The sequence below is a fragment of the Oculina patagonica genome, chromosome 2 (genome assembly GCF_052425735.1).
Source record: "Oculina patagonica isolate OP01 chromosome 2, crgOcupat, whole genome shotgun sequence".
Taxonomy (NCBI): Eukaryota; Metazoa; Cnidaria; class Anthozoa; order Scleractinia; family Oculinidae; genus Oculina; species Oculina patagonica.
Genome location: NC_135759.1, coordinates 13,668,413 through 13,685,779, shown reverse-complemented (window position 1 = coordinate 13,685,779; position 17,367 = coordinate 13,668,413). Strand labels below are relative to the sequence as shown.

The 17,367-nt window shown below is 40.8% G+C and overlaps 1 protein-coding gene across 1 annotated transcript in view; it reads right to left on the bottom strand.

Moving 5' to 3' along the window:
• LOC144643057 (fibrocystin-L-like) overlaps positions 1-17,367 on the bottom strand; it is a 48,535-nt gene that overhangs the window by 23,712 nt on the left and 7,456 nt on the right. The window contains 23 exon segments of the mRNA XM_078502189.1: positions 120-447; positions 728-1,251; positions 1,808-1,958; positions 2,095-2,388; positions 2,983-3,462; positions 3,941-4,519; positions 5,021-5,696; positions 6,304-7,118; positions 7,427-8,036; positions 8,528-8,592; positions 8,794-9,877; positions 10,392-10,669; positions 10,877-11,176; positions 11,249-11,537; positions 12,367-12,698; positions 13,335-13,622; positions 13,965-14,046; positions 14,583-14,834; positions 15,603-15,877; positions 16,057-16,158; positions 16,309-16,419; positions 16,683-16,793; positions 17,074-17,147. Coding sequence (XP_078358315.1) covers positions 120-447; positions 728-1,251; positions 1,808-1,958; positions 2,095-2,388; positions 2,983-3,462; positions 3,941-4,519; positions 5,021-5,696; positions 6,304-7,118; positions 7,427-8,036; positions 8,528-8,592; positions 8,794-9,877; positions 10,392-10,669; positions 10,877-11,176; positions 11,249-11,537; positions 12,367-12,698; positions 13,335-13,622; positions 13,965-14,046; positions 14,583-14,834; positions 15,603-15,877; positions 16,057-16,158; positions 16,309-16,419; positions 16,683-16,793; positions 17,074-17,147 — 8,100 coding nt within the window.

The following is a 17,367-nucleotide window of genomic DNA, read 5'->3' as shown; positions in this document are numbered from 1 at the left end:
CATTTTACATTGTTTCACTTCAGTTCAAGATGAAGTATTTTCCCGTTAATGGCAAAAACGTAGAAATGAATAAGGCGCTATAACTAAACACAAAGTTTCATTTTGTTGCACAACTGTACCTGTAAGAAATGTTGGTAAGTTGAGGGGCGTTGTCAAAACTGAAATTATAGTTTTGTCCCAGAATTACGGTTACCATCCAGCCTTGATTATGTGTAAGCCTCATAAATTCCCAGGGAACTCGGCTTGTACCATGCTCGTTTGTTAAAAGAGCGTCGCGATAAAGTAGGGACGAGGGAAGCGCGTTGTTCCAAGACAACCGGCGGAAACGCACAGTCGAGTCGCACGTACTTCCAGAAACATGGCCTAGACTTGCGGAAGAAGATCGAGAACAGTGCCTTGGAGGAAGATTGGGGTTTGATGGAAGGATACTTCCTCCTCCAGATATACCTAAATTTTAATAACAAAGCATCAGTGAGAACGTGTGCTGCTATTAGCACTGGAGAATAAAAATGTAACCTTGTAATTGTTAATGTACGATTAAAGTAAAGTTCAAGGCATGTCACGCAAACATTGTTGAAAATCTGAACGGGCAAGAAGACAGACCAAGGACCAAGGAATTAAACTTGAGACTACCAAAAACCAAAGAAAGACCTTTCGAATGTACTATTGTGTTTTGAGCTTTAATAATAAAAAAGAATCATAATAAACATCTCGTTCCCTCGCTTACCTGTTAAAGTTCCATCAAGATCTTCAAACACGGATTCGTGTTCCCATTTGAAGGCTGCCTTATTTGGCGAGTTTATAAACTGTGTTTTCTCAAACCTTGTTGTGAAGCCTCCCTCTCTTTGTTTGCAGAATGAGCATCCACGAAGGGCGACGCATGACCGCGCATCGAAATTCACAAACGTGGTCCCGGAGACGGTGAGGCGCGAAGTCGACGGTGCCACGAGCCCTCCTTGAGTACACGCAGAAGAACTTCCGCTTACAGCGCTATGCCCCACCACAATTGAGTCCTTTACTAAAGGACCACTTTCGCCCCAAGGACCATCTACTTTGGTAAACTCGAGGCCAGCTTCTTTGTTGTCTAACACAGTGAAGTTGATTGTCTGAATAGCCCCTCCGTTTGTGAGCTCGAAGCCTTTAAGGTTGTTGTAGGCTAGCAATGTGTAGAACTTGGCGGGTGCTGATACTGTAGAGCCACAACTGCCTCCTTGCATTGGAAAGTAGTCTTCGAAGATCCATATACCGTACCTAACAGAACAAAATTCACTTAAAATAATGGAAGAAATTGATAATATACTTCTTCAGTTATAACTGAGTGACACACAATATACACGGTTTCTTCTCGGGTTTTTTACTTTCGGCGGCACAGAAAAGTGTGGTCAAAAGACTGGTCACTCGTCTACGGGCATCGAGTGAGCTACGGTTTGGAAAAGGTTTTGCCTAACAACATGAAGTTATTGATCCATTTCTTGAAAAATATAGTCAATCAGAACGCTAGATCTAGAAAAGCCGCTGCAACGTTCGAAGCACTTTGAAGTGTTTTTCATGTGTTTTGATTTTAAAGTTTCAATTGTAAATTATGGTGCTTCAAATAAGTTTTGCAAGCGATTTTCTACACAATATAAAAGTATAAAAAGTTTGTTTTGCAAGAGAAATTAAAACGTCTTTTTAAGGGCTCAAAAAGTACCAGTTTTGTTAACAATGTTTGTAACCGGAACATGAATGGCAACGGTTTGTTTGCTTGTTTGTTGGCTAAAACGAATGTTTACTACTTAAAGTACGATTCTACGAAAAATAACTTTACCTTCCAAACGAATGGGCCGTGTTATTTTGAAATTCTCCTAAAGGTGAATTCTTTGGACAGACAGAGGTCGTGAACGAAGGACCCCCAGGGTGGGTGGGTAAGTTATACCAATATCCATGATGACTGCCACCGGCCGCTGCATTGTGACGGACTAGGAATGAGGAAAACGCAACTTCAATAAAACTTGATTATAGATTAAAAATACGAATAAGAAATAGATTACAATATGGACGAATAAGAAATAGATTACAATAAGGACAAGGCGAGGTATTTGAGGCGTAACTTACTCGTGTTGTTCGGGTTTGTTACCCAGAATGTTGCTGGCGTGACATCAGTGATTAGCAGAGTACTTGACGTCTGGACAAATACACCCAAGTTATACTGTATGGTGTTACCAATTTCTATTCCATCCTCGATAAAGAATGCGTGACCCATGACATGGTACGCAACGTTGTGTTCGACCAGTAACCCAGTAACGCCATGTACTGTCACGGCACGGTTGAAGGTGTGGTGGATTGCGCAGCCGCGGACGTAAGATCCGGTCACATCACCACTCAGGTGAAAATGAATTGGATAGCGACCTGCAAGAAATAAAAGAACAGTCAAAATTTCCACGTGGATTGACTACCTGGAAGACAGGTCAACAACTGCAAGTCTCTGCGGCTTTTTTGGACAAAACACAAGAAAAAAGAAAAAATCTAATTATAGAAATTAGTTATGACTTGAACTCCTTATCACTGTGCTATTAAACCTCACCGCCTTTCAGTTTTTCTTTTTCTCGAAATATGGTGAGTATTCAAAACAAGGGAAAAGTGGGTAAGCATGCACTCTATCAGTTGACCCTACAGCCCTCGCATAATATGGGACCCATTTACTTATTATTCACTGAACGTTCTAATATGAAATCTTCATCGAGTCTCTATTTTTTCCTATTAACTAGAAATTCACAACTCTTCTTTCTCTTTCTCTTTATAAACACTCAAAAATTGTTCTGAGTACCTTATACTACAAACGACGAAGGCGTGATTGAAGGAAACCTCGAAGGCAAATGAAAAGAGAAGCGTTGGAGAAACCCAAACTGCTCTTTTAAGTTCCGTCTAACTAAACATAAATTTGAACTGAGCTCCCATTCGACTAGATTGCGGAAAATACGGTAAACATAAAGAAACTCATACCCAGTCCAAAGGCTTGTCCAGCTTTGCGGACCTCAACATAGGATATTCTACCAGTCACCAGTCCTCTACTCTGCATTCTCGCGTTAATCATAATCTGGGACCCAAACTGCTCGCTTCCCATAGCCTCACCATAGCGACCCTGGAAACAGGTTTGAACTTCAAATATACCCGGATCGAAACCGTCGGGACATTCCGGGATTTTTGCGGTCCATTCGTCGTTTTCCGAGCCTTCAACGACGACATTTCGGGTCAAAAGCCCCACCTCGGCACGCGTTTCTATTATCCTCCCAGCGATTGTTTGAACAAGAGATATGTGCCGGTATTTAACTGGTGGAGTGATGCCAATGGTATGCCCATCATTGGATACACTAGTGATGTTAAACTCTTCGTTTTCTTTTTGACTTCGACTTGTTGAGGCGAGTACGACTTGATTACCAGTCTCCCACGTCACAGCATGTTTGAGAACAAGCTGGGTATCACCTAGGCATAAAGTGAATTTCACTCAGAATATCATGTGTTTAAGTCAGTTGTCACTGTACAAAAATATCTGATGCTGTTAAGTGGCTATCTACAGCGATACATGTAAATGGAGACGGTAAAAATTTCAGTAGAATATCATATGACTACTATGATGTACAATGACGCTTTTTGTTTGAAAACAACAACAACAACAACAAACAATGTGCGATTGACCAGGAAAATCTCAGAAAGCAACTTTTTGGCAAGAAGGCCAATCATAGAAAATACATAAAGAACAATACATAAAAAACAATAAAGAACAATTTTTTTTAGTTCTGTTTTCTGTCTTTTAAGAACTTTTTGTGTTTGTATTCATTGAATCTATAGGGTTTAGCTTTCATTTAAATTTGTTTCTCAGGAGCACATATTTTAAGCCATGCCATTTTGCCTTACAATGAGGAAGTTTTTACATTTCTGTTTTTGGATTTTTCGTACAAACCTGGTACAGCTGTCTTAGCTAAGTGTGTCCACGTGATCGGCACAACTTTTCCATGCAGGTCCAAAGTCCCTTCTCTCACCGCTAACACTTTAGTTCCAAATATGGGCAGGCGCTTATTGTGCAAATGACCATGTAGTACAATCTTAGCTTTGTGTTGAAATGGATTCTTTTCCGTTCCAACCTGAAGTTTTCCACCGTCAACAACAAGAATCTTCTCAGCATTTAGTGTGAGGTCCTTTTCATCGAAAATTAACTCTCCTTTAATTACCAAAACAGATAAAACAGCAGTATCAGTATCAAGGAGAATCGTTTGCCCTTTTGGTATTTCCACAAGGTCTCCTTTCCCAGGCGGGCTCTTGTAACCCCAGGTGAATGGTGACGACCAAACATCAATGTACTGGAAATCCGCGTGGCCCTGGGTTGCAATACCTTTATTACCAACCTCCACTCGTACTTTGGTTTGTATCGTGCCTGTCCGCGGTCCTGTTGTGCAGCGGATTTCAGTTTGAGAGAAGGAAGTTACTTTACAAGGAACTCCAGCGATTGTCACTTTGTTTTCGTCTTTGTTTGAACTGAATCCTAAAAAGAAGGCAAAAAAAATGGTGGGATTAAAATCAGATATTCACATAAACAAGAGGTTAGCTTTTTACTTCTGCGAATTTCAACGACAACTATACTAACAACTATCAAGATGTGCTTTACTTGTTGGAAACGAAACGCTTTCTATTCAAACATGTAACTATACGGCGTAGCTTCTCCCTTTTTACTAACAAATGTGATTTAAAAAACTAAGATATTCAAACGGAAAATCATTTAGCATATTTGTAATTATTAAAAACTAGCAATGGTATATTGTAATTCCTGAGTTTTGATTGGTTAGCAGGCAATGGTAAATGAGCTCATATACCATTGACCACAAATATGGTAGCCGTTTTACATCAACGAAAACAGCTGGGGAGCTCAAATATTGCAATTCTTTGGGTGTCTTCAATAAAACAATTATTTCACTCGCGCGTTAAATTAAATTTGGTATAGACTATTCTATTCACCTATTTTAAGACTTGTGTCGTTTTCACTTACCAGTTCCTCTTATGGTGAGCTGAACTCCACCTCCTGTTCCACCACGTGACGGACTCACTGACGTAATACGTGACGTAAGAGACTCTCGATACGAAAACAAACCAGGCTTGGATGACGTCACTTCACCATTTCCGATCACGCTAGCTGTACACGCGATATCCAGGTTACCTGTTTGTCCGGTATAAGCAGGAACTTCACAGTAGATCTCGTTAAATGAACTGTTTATAGTAACACAAACATTGTCACAGATCTTTACAGTGGTGGATGAATCAAACCCATGTCCTTCAACCAAAACAACTCGTCCACCTCCAAGACCACAGTCATTCGGCGAGACGCTAGCTAGAGAATTTTCATAAAGAAACGTCACCGGTTTAGACGTAGGATAGGCGGATAAACCTTTGCCTTTCACAAGAAGGATGACGTCGTATATCCCTGCAGGTCGATTTTCTAGTACGCATGTTAAACGTGTTTCGCTGCTGGTCATAACACTGCAGATGCTGTTAGCAATAGTAACGTGCATGTCTGCTGTATTGGGGCTGAAGCCAGAGCCGTAAATGGTGACGGTTTGACCTCCTTTGCCGCGGGAAGGTGATATTGACTTGACATATGGTGTTGTAAATGTTCGGTATGCGTAGCGGAGACGAGGAAAATCTTTTCCGTTTGCTGTCACTAGAACCTGAGAAAAAAATATTTAGTACATTTTTGGGCATTTGAATCTCAGGATATTTAGTAGTTAATACTTGGATCAGAAATGAGAAGATTAACGTGTTGTTCGATTCCCTTGCTTCCTTATTTTAACATAATATAATGATCAATTCACAAAAAATCAACAGTTGGCAGAAATTAAGAAACAATTGCAACAAAGTGATAAATACAGGAATCACGACTTTCTTCTCACATAATCAGTTTCAAACCTTTGTAATATGTGACTAGCGGACTACTGTATTGAAGTCATGGCGCTAAGGGACCGACCATTATTTTCTTGGAGGGAGAGTATAAAAAATCCCAACCTTTTTTTTGTAGATAATGTACCTCTGTAAACATTTTTTTTTTCGAAATTCCACCTAAGTTTTGTTATACATATCGTGTTTGTAAACAATTTATTTTGTCTTTTTAGGTCCTCCAAACATCTTTTTTTAATTTTTTTTCATAACTCTCTCCATGAAAATAATGGTCCGTACCTGAGGACTGTGTATTGCCAGAACTCTGGTCATCAAATGAGAGCGCCCAAAAATTAACACAGACGTAGTCTCATTCGGTATTTAAAGCAATAAAAAACATACCTCAAATGACCCCGGGCCATGGGTAGAAGTCATGCATACAACTTCTGATGACGTAACTCGTACAATAGCACAGTAGTTAGCTCCAATCTTCACAGTAGTATGGCCAGCGGTTGGGTCGAACCCACTCCCTTTGATTGACAGTTCCGTTCCGCCCATGATACTTCCTTCAGTCGGTGTTATACTAGACAGGATAGCGAGGCTGTCAATCACAGCTGGTGCCCCGGCTTCAAACATTGCGAACCCCAGTGCCGCTACATGGATTTTCACATCGTGTTTTCCCGCCACAACCGAACCAACTCGACACGAAGCCGAATACTGCGATGAAGACGTTACTATGCACGAAGTGGTACCGATCTTTATGTTCAGATCAGACGCTTTGCTCGGAAGTCCGGAACCGTATATACGAATAGTGTTATCGTCTCCGACAATAGCCGACGGTGTTACGGAATCTACTCGCGGAGTTTTTGCGGTTGAATAAGTGAACATGCAGCTGGAAGAACAGATGCTATCCACGCCTTGGACTCTTACAACGACAGGAAGGGACTGGGACGCATTCTTGGCTGCTGTCTGGCATTTGATCTGAGTATATGAAGACGATAGAATTTGACACGGGACTCCACCGATCAGAACTTCAGGATTAGGATGGAAGCCATCTCCCTTGATGGTGATGGTCGAGCCACCCATCAGCGATCCTGTCTGTGGTGATACGGAGAGTATTGTTGGCAGGAGGGTGAATGAAGAGTTTAAGCTGCTCTCCATTTTAATGGCGGCATACCCTCTGTTATTCACACGTACGGAGACACTATGAGCAATACCTGAAAGAACATCATGTGTACAACAGTGTGATTGGCTACAAAAAAGTCAAGTTGAAACAAAGAGAAAGACGGCATTAACAAATATCAGCATCGTCTGCTTGGAGGCCTTCTAAGCGTCAAATATCAAGATACAAATTTTTGTTACTAGCCAACATGCATTTCTAACTGTGTCATATGGGAGATTTTTTTCTAAATATCACTTTTTTTTACGTCGATTACGTCCTTAATTGCCTTGCTTAACCCAAAAGCCCAATTAAGTTTTAATATTCTAAGAAACAAGCGTAAAACCAAACTCACGACCATCTTACCTGCACTCAATTGGTTTCCTGTCGTCACTACGCACGTGATTTTATCCTCTGTTGAACTTTGAACCACGCAGTCACGTGACCCGATTTTGACTTCATTTTGGCAATTAGCAAGTCCAAATCCTTTGCCTTTTATGGTTAGAACGGTTGAACTGGTTCCAGTGTTTGGGCTGATTGACGTCACTTCCGGTGTACTACACTTCCAAAATGAGAAGCTCATAGAAGACGAGTTGCTTGGTAACGGGTCTGTAGACGAGCATTGTGGGATAGCACTAGTCACGCCTGACTGGCAATCAGGGGAACTCGAATCCGTGGGCTTCAAACCTGTTGTTTTATATGGTGCCTTCACTCCCCCAACCACCACCTTGACGTCACGAGACCTGGTCTTGAGATCGTTAACGATCACTTTTCCTTTCATGACGATAATTCCATAAGGATCCACTGCGCCGCTTGAGTAGAAATAAGTTCCTGGCAAGTTAAACCGCTGACTGAAATTGCCGCTTCCACTGCGCGAGCTCTTAAACCCTTTCCCATCACACACTGAGGTAGAGAAGTCACGTGTTTGCTGTACACCATAGCGTAAGCCAGACAGCTCAGGGCTCATCCATTTCCACTGAAACAAAATAACTTGATTAAGATCAGTACCAAAAGAAATTTCTTGTCTACATATCAAGTAGATAATAGTTATCGAATGACTATAAACACTTAAGCCGGGTTTTTTAATTGTTTCAAATACCTCAGTACGCTACAGCCACTAACTGGAACTAAATCTCGGCCAGCGCAATAAGACTTAAATGTATGTAGATTGTCGGGAAAAAAATTGTTTCATTTGCAAGTAGGCATTGGCAAGATACGTAATTTTTGTGGGCGTGTGATTACTCGGGGTTACATTTGCTTCACAGCAGTCATTAGAATTCATTATAATTAGAAGTCATTCATTATCATGGGCTGACGGCGCCATTTTCACTTCTAATTTGCTCCGTGTTTAGCTTATGCCAGTCTTTCAGACTCCAATGTGCAATTCAACTGACATATCTTCGCCTGTCTCTTAAAGAGAAGATTTTTCAAACATTGAATGTTTAACAGTTGATTGTAAAGTGGTACCTGAACAAAGTCGCCAGCGTTAATGACAATTGTCTGAGGATTCCAGGCGTAACCAATACCGTACTCTGGGAAAGTAACAGAAAATAAAGTTTCACTTATATGTAATACTGTCTGCGAAGAACTTTGAAAGGTGACAAAATCACTTAAATCTAACGTATCTTGAAAGGACCCAATAGCGTTCATTACATCCAATTTACTGTATATTATAGCGTTAGCCACATTAATTCCTAAACATTTTGACTTGAAGTCAAATATCCTTTCCTTACCTGGGTGGATTCCAGTGTTGTCCACATTGTAACTAACAGACGAAGCGTCTGTCTTGCACATGATGTTAGTGCTTCTACTTGATAGGACTCGGCAAGGCACATCACCAACAGTCACTGCTATTGCTGAAGCATTATCAATGAATCCACGGCCAGTAAGAGTCAGAATTGTTCCTCCAAATATAGAACCCTGCCCAGGAAAGAGGTCAGTCACTTCCAAGATGTATTTGAACTGTGGAGGCCTGGAACGCGAGCCGGTATCGACTGCACACCCCTTGCCGCCTACACAGACTAGCACGTCATATATCCCGGGAGCGTTTGCTGGAGTGGTGCATTTTATAAAGACGTCGGAGTACAGAGTTACTTTACACGGATTAGGACCTATTTTAACAGTGCCTTGTTGGACCCCAAATCCTGTCCCCTGGATCATTAACTGGTCACCTCCGCTGACACTTCCTTCTGAGGTACTCAGTGATGACACTACAGGAGTCATTTTAGAGTCGTACCAGAATGCGTTTAACATCGTTCCTATTTCATCGCCGACCACAACATTGACGCTAGCGTTACTTACGCCATGGGGAGACGTGACACACCATATTTCTGTCATGCTGATGTTGAGTATGTTGCAGACGGAACTACCGACTGTCACGCTGCTATCATTTGGTGTCACGCCAAATCCACTTCCCGATATAGTGACAAGCGTTCCTCCCCCAATACTTCCTCTAGATGGCTTTAAACCGCTGACACTAATTTCATAAGTAAAGCTGATTTTTCCACTTAACGGTTTCGCAAATCCCTTATTTCCTACTTTAACAACAACTTCATGCAGTCCACCGGTTGACTGGCCAGCGATACACTTAATGCTGATGTCACTAGAACTTGTCACGTGACAAGTGGTTCCGCCAATAGTGACATTCACTTCCTGTATACTGGAGCTAAAGCCACTTCCGGTAAGTGTAATTTCCGTTCCGGTAGTGCCCCTTTGCGGGGATATCGAGGCAAGAGTTGGAGTCACCGAGGATGAAAATGTAAAGGAACATTTTCTTTTAGAACAACTCGATGGAATGTTGTTCAGCGTAATTGTTACCTACAAAGTATAAAATAAACCAAAAGTTACGAGTGTTAAAGGCTTCTTGGTGGTGGCCAACTATTGAGCTCCTAGATTTAATATTTAACTGTTTAAACTGGTCCTGAACATTAAGCAATGCAACTGACCTGCTAAAAATCCCAGGCGTGCGATTATGGGTATGATTCCGTTCGCGTTTGTTGATCTTTCAAATTGGTCAGAAAATCGTATAATTAACTCTAACCAAACGTGACTTGGATTAGGCGCGTTTTCCCGTTTAACTTCGAGCTCTAACTGGGTTATTTGCATTTGATATCATTGAGCAGGGTCCGGTTGTTCAAATGCAAAGGGTGGATTAAGCCGGCTTAATCGCTGTCCAGTGGATAAGTGTTAACAAAACAAACTGCGCTATGCACTGGATAGTGATTTATCCAGTGTATAGTATTATCTACGCATTGAACAACTGGAGCCAGATGTTATATTATGTTTTAAAGTAATCTTTAGAGAGCCGCCCTGGTCTAGAATTGCTTCTTACCTGTGGCTTGATTTCTGCCACTCGGAGCATATCACCGGGTATGGGTCTTAAGAACATCCCCCCATCGTCAATTGTAACAGCTTTGATTGACACATTGTTTCCTGTCAAACCGGTTCCGTCAACAGTTATAGTTGGCTGGTCTCCTCCTGTTGTCGCCCATTCCACTGTCCAGTTATAGGACGCGCATGTGCCAACACGACTGACGCTGACCTTGCCGATGTTAAAATTACTTTCGAGAATGGATTTGAGCTCAGCGGCAGATACGTTAGCAGGGACATCTACAAAACAAAAAGGATAGCACTGTAAGTTAGATAAATGCTTTGCAAATTGCTTTAAAGCTGTACAACCGCGGTTGGCAAAGCTCGATAGCCGCAATGCATTCAAGACTGCGATGCCTCTGCGGGAGCCGCTTACTGCTAACACCCTGAAATAACATACATTATCGAGGGCACTTCATCCTACCCTGCGGAATGGTGTACAATTACCTTTAACTTTCTCATTTTCCAAGATAATGTCGAACGATCCACCAACTGCAGGAGTCGCAGCTTGATTCCGAGTTACAACAATGTTGGAGTTCTCCGATGCGTTGATTGGTCTAAATACAGCCTGGTCAGATGCGGTGTTACCACTGACCACAGTTGCGTCTGCAATCTGTATGAGCTCGATCCCAGTTCCACAGGAAGCAGGAGTTAGTGAGACAGACCAAACCCTCGGTCCTAGGCTCTGTACGGTGACAGCTTCGAGTATGTTTCCACCAGGTTCGGCAGCGGGATGAAGTCTTTGTACTAAGGGGAAAAAATCAATATTTAGTAGAATTCCTTGTTTATTCCTTGATAAACACAATCACATTAACCTACCCATCACAGCGTCCCTCCAGATGAAGACATCGTCAATATAAAGGTCCACTCCTGCATCACGTGTCACACTGACGACATCCACGTACACCTTATAGCGGAAGTCAACCTTGACGGATGCGTCATGTAAAACCTTATCATAAACATTCATGCAGAGCTGATGCCACTTGTCATCCGGGATAGTAACAGTGCTGTATTTCCGCCACGACCTCCGATCTTTGCCTGAGTTGTCTGTGTATGAGATCCGAAAATTGACGTAGTCTTTCATTTTTCCTTTGTACGAAAAACAGAGCTGCCAAATAAAAAAACAACACAGGTTAAGTAGACGAACACTGAAACAGTTTGAGCCAATTTTGATAGTTTGCAAGAGCTCTAGAGAGAATTTTATAAAAGTTTTTTAGCTATACAGCCGTAGCCTACGCTTTTTTGCGCCCTATTTGACAAGCCAACATAAGTGAGTCATCTTGGCTAGACAGTGTTAAACGACTTATTATAGTACGTGAATGTGCATCGCTGTAAGCCTCAAGCCTTTTGTAAGCATTGGTCTACTATGGCAAGTAACAGCAGTACATTGGAAAGAACATAACATACTGAACTATTAATTTCTGTCTCTCCTGACGGCCAGCGCGATAACCATTACGCCATTACCGTTTCTTTTCCTCCACGAGGGTTGCTGCCTAAGTTTGATGAAAATATCGAGGTATTGACTAGAGAAACACTTTGTGTCGAACGTCGTGATGTACTTTTCTTTCAGAATTAAATTTCTCAACTGCACACAAGGGTGAAACACAAAAATTAACGACGCTTCGGTTTTTCGTAGCCTTGAATTTTGTCTACTGAAGTGCAATAAGTTTGAGCGCCATGTGCAAAACAAGTTGGTAAACCTACAACGGAAAACCAAAAAACCAAGGAGATAAAGCTGACTAATAAAAAAATATATTCTCCATGCTTTTTGGCGCAAAAAGCTTTTAGTACTTGTCGTAAGTTTTGGTTTTTAAAGTGGAATATGTCACAAATGTGAGACATTTGGTAGAGACAGTTTTGACGGAAACTGCGCGGGGTCAGTGTGTAGTAACGTTGTGAATTTTACCTGTTTATTTGTAACAAAAAATATATTAAACCTGTTGGTATCTCTTCACATCGTATCCTTTTAATACTCTTTCCCACATGTCTTTCGTCTGGCCGCCAAAGAATATATACTGAGGATTCTTCAAGGAGAACCGCCCGCAGTATGGCCTAGATTTAAACACTCTTTCACCCCATTCGGGGCCCTGGGCTGGACTCTCAAACCCGTTATAATAGTACGCGCGTTCTGGTGGAGTCTGGTAACTACAGTACCGACTGGTCATGTTTTGTAGTTTTTGTCTGATGTCATTTTCTGATGCGTTGATATGGATGTTTTCTGATGTCCTTCCAGCCAGAGACAGCTTGAACCAGTAGTTACTTGGGATACCTAATTAAAAAAGAAAAAGGGATTTTGTTAACACATTAGGCTTTAGATAACACTGACAAGTCAAGTCAGTGATAACATCGTGATGTAAATCAGGGCTTAGCAAGCAAAGTGTTTGATCATTTGTATGTAATTTGTATGTAAAACCGTGGAACATAGGTCCTTAACTAGTGAGCGCCACCTAACCCTATAAACACTAGGGTTTGATCATTCTCGTCCCCATAGCCCTTTCGTTTCTCTTAGCCGTCTGGGCCTTAGCACGAGAAACGAAGGGCTCTGGGGACACAGGATTTCCAGTCCTAGATTCTAGGACTTCCGGTCTTCATGTATGCAGTCATGATGTTTCAAAAGAATGTATGAGAGTGTCGTTCCCTTTTTGACTTTCGCTTAGGAATTCTTTGTTCTAAGCAGCCAATCAAAAAAATTCGAATTAATTCAAAACTACTTTGTCCCCAGAGCCCTTTGTTTTCTCGTGCCAAGGCCCAGCCGGCTAAAAGAAACGAAAGGGCTATGGGCACGAGAATGGGGTTTGATTGGCTGACCAATCTCGTACCCAGGGCCTTATGGCTTCTTCTCATGGCGGCCAGCCGCTGTAAGAGCCCGAAGGCTTTGCGTATAAGGCTGCTGTCTGTACTTCACCTTTTTGTAAGCATGTGATTTTAACAGATGTCCCGTTGGATGACAGAGTGTTATTAAGCAGCATTTGTGTTTCTTCAGGGTTCTTGAAGTAGAAGGTAACTCTGTAGGCAGTGGAGTTTTTGCTTGTGATCTCCTCTGTCACAGTAACGTGCCCTTGTTTTCTTATACTTGTAAGATTGTTGAGTGCTCGCTGTAGTGTTTCAGCGGTCATGTTGTCCAGTGAAACAAGAGCAATGTTTACTCCATCGTAGCTTACAGAGAACACGTCTCTACAAAGAGTAACATTTCCTGAAAAATAACAAAAAATAATTAGAGACTGATACTGCTTAAAATTGACTTATTATATAAATTGACTTATTGTATTACATTCACTAAGTAATAACTTGTTGGAATCATTCCCTAGGCAAACTCGGTTTGCCTTTTATTAATTTACTCACACCTTTTAAAGGCAATAGCGTGTTTACATTTCCGATTTTGCCTCTTCTTAGCTAAAAAGTGGCTCCAAAAGCTAACGCAAGCAATTCAGGTCTCCTGTTGTTGTTTGTTATCTATTTGCTGTGTTGCTCTCTGAGCCCAATATTCCAAATAAAAATTTAATTTTTGACAAAAATAAAGTGCCCAGCAGCTTACCTTCACTCCGGTTACACGGTGTCACCTCTATTTGTTGGACTTCAAACTTTTTCCCGTCATCCCAGCTTGTAATGTTGATTACCTAGAAAGAGATGAATAGATTAAACTTATAAAACCACAAGGCAGATTAAAACAAGGCTGAATACAATCTTTTCCGCTAGTCTTTCGTAGTGCTATAAGTAAACACACCGACGTATTATGTACAGTACTAGCATTTTCTCAAATTAACATTTGAGAAATTAGGCTCATAAATGAGAGGTAAATCCGCGAAAACGAAAAAACCGACTTCATTCGCACAATAAGCGTTCCTGACGTTCGCAAGTTCCTTGCAGCCACTTACTCTAGACTGGGCCAATTTGAAGTGAAATACTATAATCATCAGTTCAGTTCTTTGTGAGTGCTAACGAACTTTTAGTTAGCCAACTTCGGTTTTGACTGGGAAGGGCAGTCTTGTCATAAAATAATGGTTCAAGATCAGTGTAAGCATCTATTTACGTATCCTTCAAAACTGCCTTTGTAGGTCTTTTTAAGAGATTATAGTTTGATCTTCTCGCAGTAGGTGTAAGTTGATTCTTGTTAAATGTATAAAAAGTTAAGAAATTTTCTGCTTGCACCTACTTGTGTTTCTGGATGTTTTATTGAGTTCACGCGGATTTCCTGTTTCTCGTTCACTGCCGAGCCAATTTGTGAGTTCACGTATCGTGTTTTCTGCATTTTTACTCCAATCATCACGTGACTTTTCCCGCCATCCTGTACGTGCAGAGCCTCGATGTAGTAACGCTGTCCTTTCTTCAGAGTGAAAACCGCTGACTTCTGTTCGGGGAAGGCAGACCAGCTTGTCGACGGCTTGGAACAGGACGCGATTTTCGTCTGCAAAAGAAATAGGGAAAATATCAACTTTAATGGTCATTTTGTTCAAAATATGTACATTACTATTCAAAAACAAACTGGCCAAGAAGATTAATAACCTCACTAAAAATGATATTACTGCTGAATAGTCATTATATTACTGCATGTATCAAATCTACACCTTTTGACACGGCGGTCTATTTTCACTTAGTCAATTGAATGGTATCGTAACCTTTGTTTGTTTGGAATTCCGGCCGTTTCTGAGAATGTGCGAAGCATTTGCTTTGCGTTTGTCTAATAGACATACTTGAGACCATAGACTATGGTTTCAAAACAATTCCTTTGATCGCATTCATGAGCTCTATTTTGTAATTGTCAATGACCAACAAGAAAAGACAGTCTAGTAAGAAACGACTCTTTTTCTACAGGGCTGGCAATGTCTTTTTTCGTTTCATCTCACGGATCAATTACAGCAAGGCGCCCAAAAGTGTGACCACTTTTAATTTATTCGCATTCTTTCGTGCAGATTTAATCCAATCAGAAGTCAACTGCAAGCTATCCACGGCTTTTGATTGGATTAAATCTGCACGAAGAATGTGGATAAATTAAAAGTGGTCACACTTTTGGGCGCCTTGCTGTAAGGTCCTGTAACGATGAAAAAAGGATTATTGAATTGTAATTTCTATAGCATATAGGTGATAATTACAAGGCTAACGAAGCAAACTACAACAATTTATAGCTTGATCTTACTCTTGCAGTAATACACACAAATATAGGTATCTTCTTCACCTTTCCAGCTGCAGAATCATTCGTACTCAAGTACAACTCGGCCTGATCATCTGCCTGAATATAAAACGTGTAGTTATTGTCCGAAGGAGGGACGAAAAATCCTCGGAACCGATCACTGAATGACGTTGTTTCGCCGAACGAGGGCTGATTTGGCGAGCTTGCCTCGGCTAACACCTCCACGTGGTAATCCGACGCTGTCGTTTTCAGTCCCCCGACAGCCGAAACAGACGAGGGCCTGGTACTTGTCCACACTTCACGTAATAAACCACGTGCTCCTGCGAGGGTCAATTTGGAGTGTGTTAGAGATTAAATTAAGAGCAGCTTAAAGCGCTGTTCATTGTATGGAGATTTTTAACTTGATACGTCTGAGTACGTTTTCCCAGTACTGTGGTATTGTAATAAAGATGTTAAGTAGCAAATTATAGTTAACTATGCACGCCGGAATCTTACTCACCTGAATAAAAATCATCTTTTATATCTGGCAGTGGAGGAGAAGCTTCCCGTGATTGACATTTGATGATTTCATTTGTTACTGATAGTATTTCACAGGGAACTCCTAGTAGATAAAAATAGCATTTAAACAAAATAGACGATCAAAAAGTGTGTAAAAGTGACAGTGATATCTCGAAATAGGACAGCTAAACAACTCGAAACAACGCAGCTAAACAAAAAAACTAATAAAAAATATCAAACAACATTCTGATACCTAATAGTTCAACTGTGACCTTCGTGGCACGTGCATCAAAACCTTTGCCTTTTATGGTGAGTACTGTACCACCCGCCACGCTACCAACAGAAGGACTGACTTCTAGAACATCTGCAGATTGAAACAAGATGATAATTCAATCTTCACATCGCTACTTTATAAGAATCAAGATATGATTGATCCACAATTGCTTAGTATACCATAAAAAGTAGTTTATTTTGATGGATGGTTATATCGGAAACCAGCTGCAACTTCATTAAATCACGGCAAGGAAAGAAAGTGAAATGCATTTCAATTTTTTGCCTTTGTTGTTGTTGTTTCTGTTTTTTAGGTCGCTTTTTCAAGGTTTCAATCATGCTTTTATTTCGTCATACCTGCGTGAGTTTGGAAGAGGTAAAGTTTGTCCTGTGAATCAACTGAAATGACATCTTTAGACATCTGAGATCGGCCATAACCAGACACCAGGAATGAAGCTCGATGGGATCCTAAAAAAATGGACACATTAATTTTAGTTTTGTCATCTTTTGACATCTCCACAAACTAGTCTACAAACTTGTTTGCAGATCAGAGTTCACTATATCTCAGAGTTTGATAAGTAAAAGTGCAAAAAGCGTGAGTGGAAAGTCCAGACGTTTCAGGCTAAGCTTTTCGGCAGTTGATGTTTGATTGGCAAACCACGAGCAATTTAATTAAAGACTAATCATAGAACGGTCAAAAAATCAAATCATACATTTCAAAATGTAATAAAGAAACTTTAACTCCTACCTATCACTGTTGACGCAGGTTTGCACTTGATGTAACCTGTCTTTGATCTGTCGTTCTCAATTTTTATTCCATACCTAAACATTAAACATACAAACGAAATGAAACATTTACCCAGACGTAAAAGGTTTGTTTTAGAGATGTTTTAGTGATTAAGGAAGTTCTTATGTGTATTGTTTTGATTGGCGCAAGAAACTCTGCCATGGCGTTTGGTAGTTGGTTTGTTGTCGTACAGTATTTGCATTTTATTTTACGAAAGCCTTTAAAAACCGCTTCAGTATACAGCTCACATCCAAG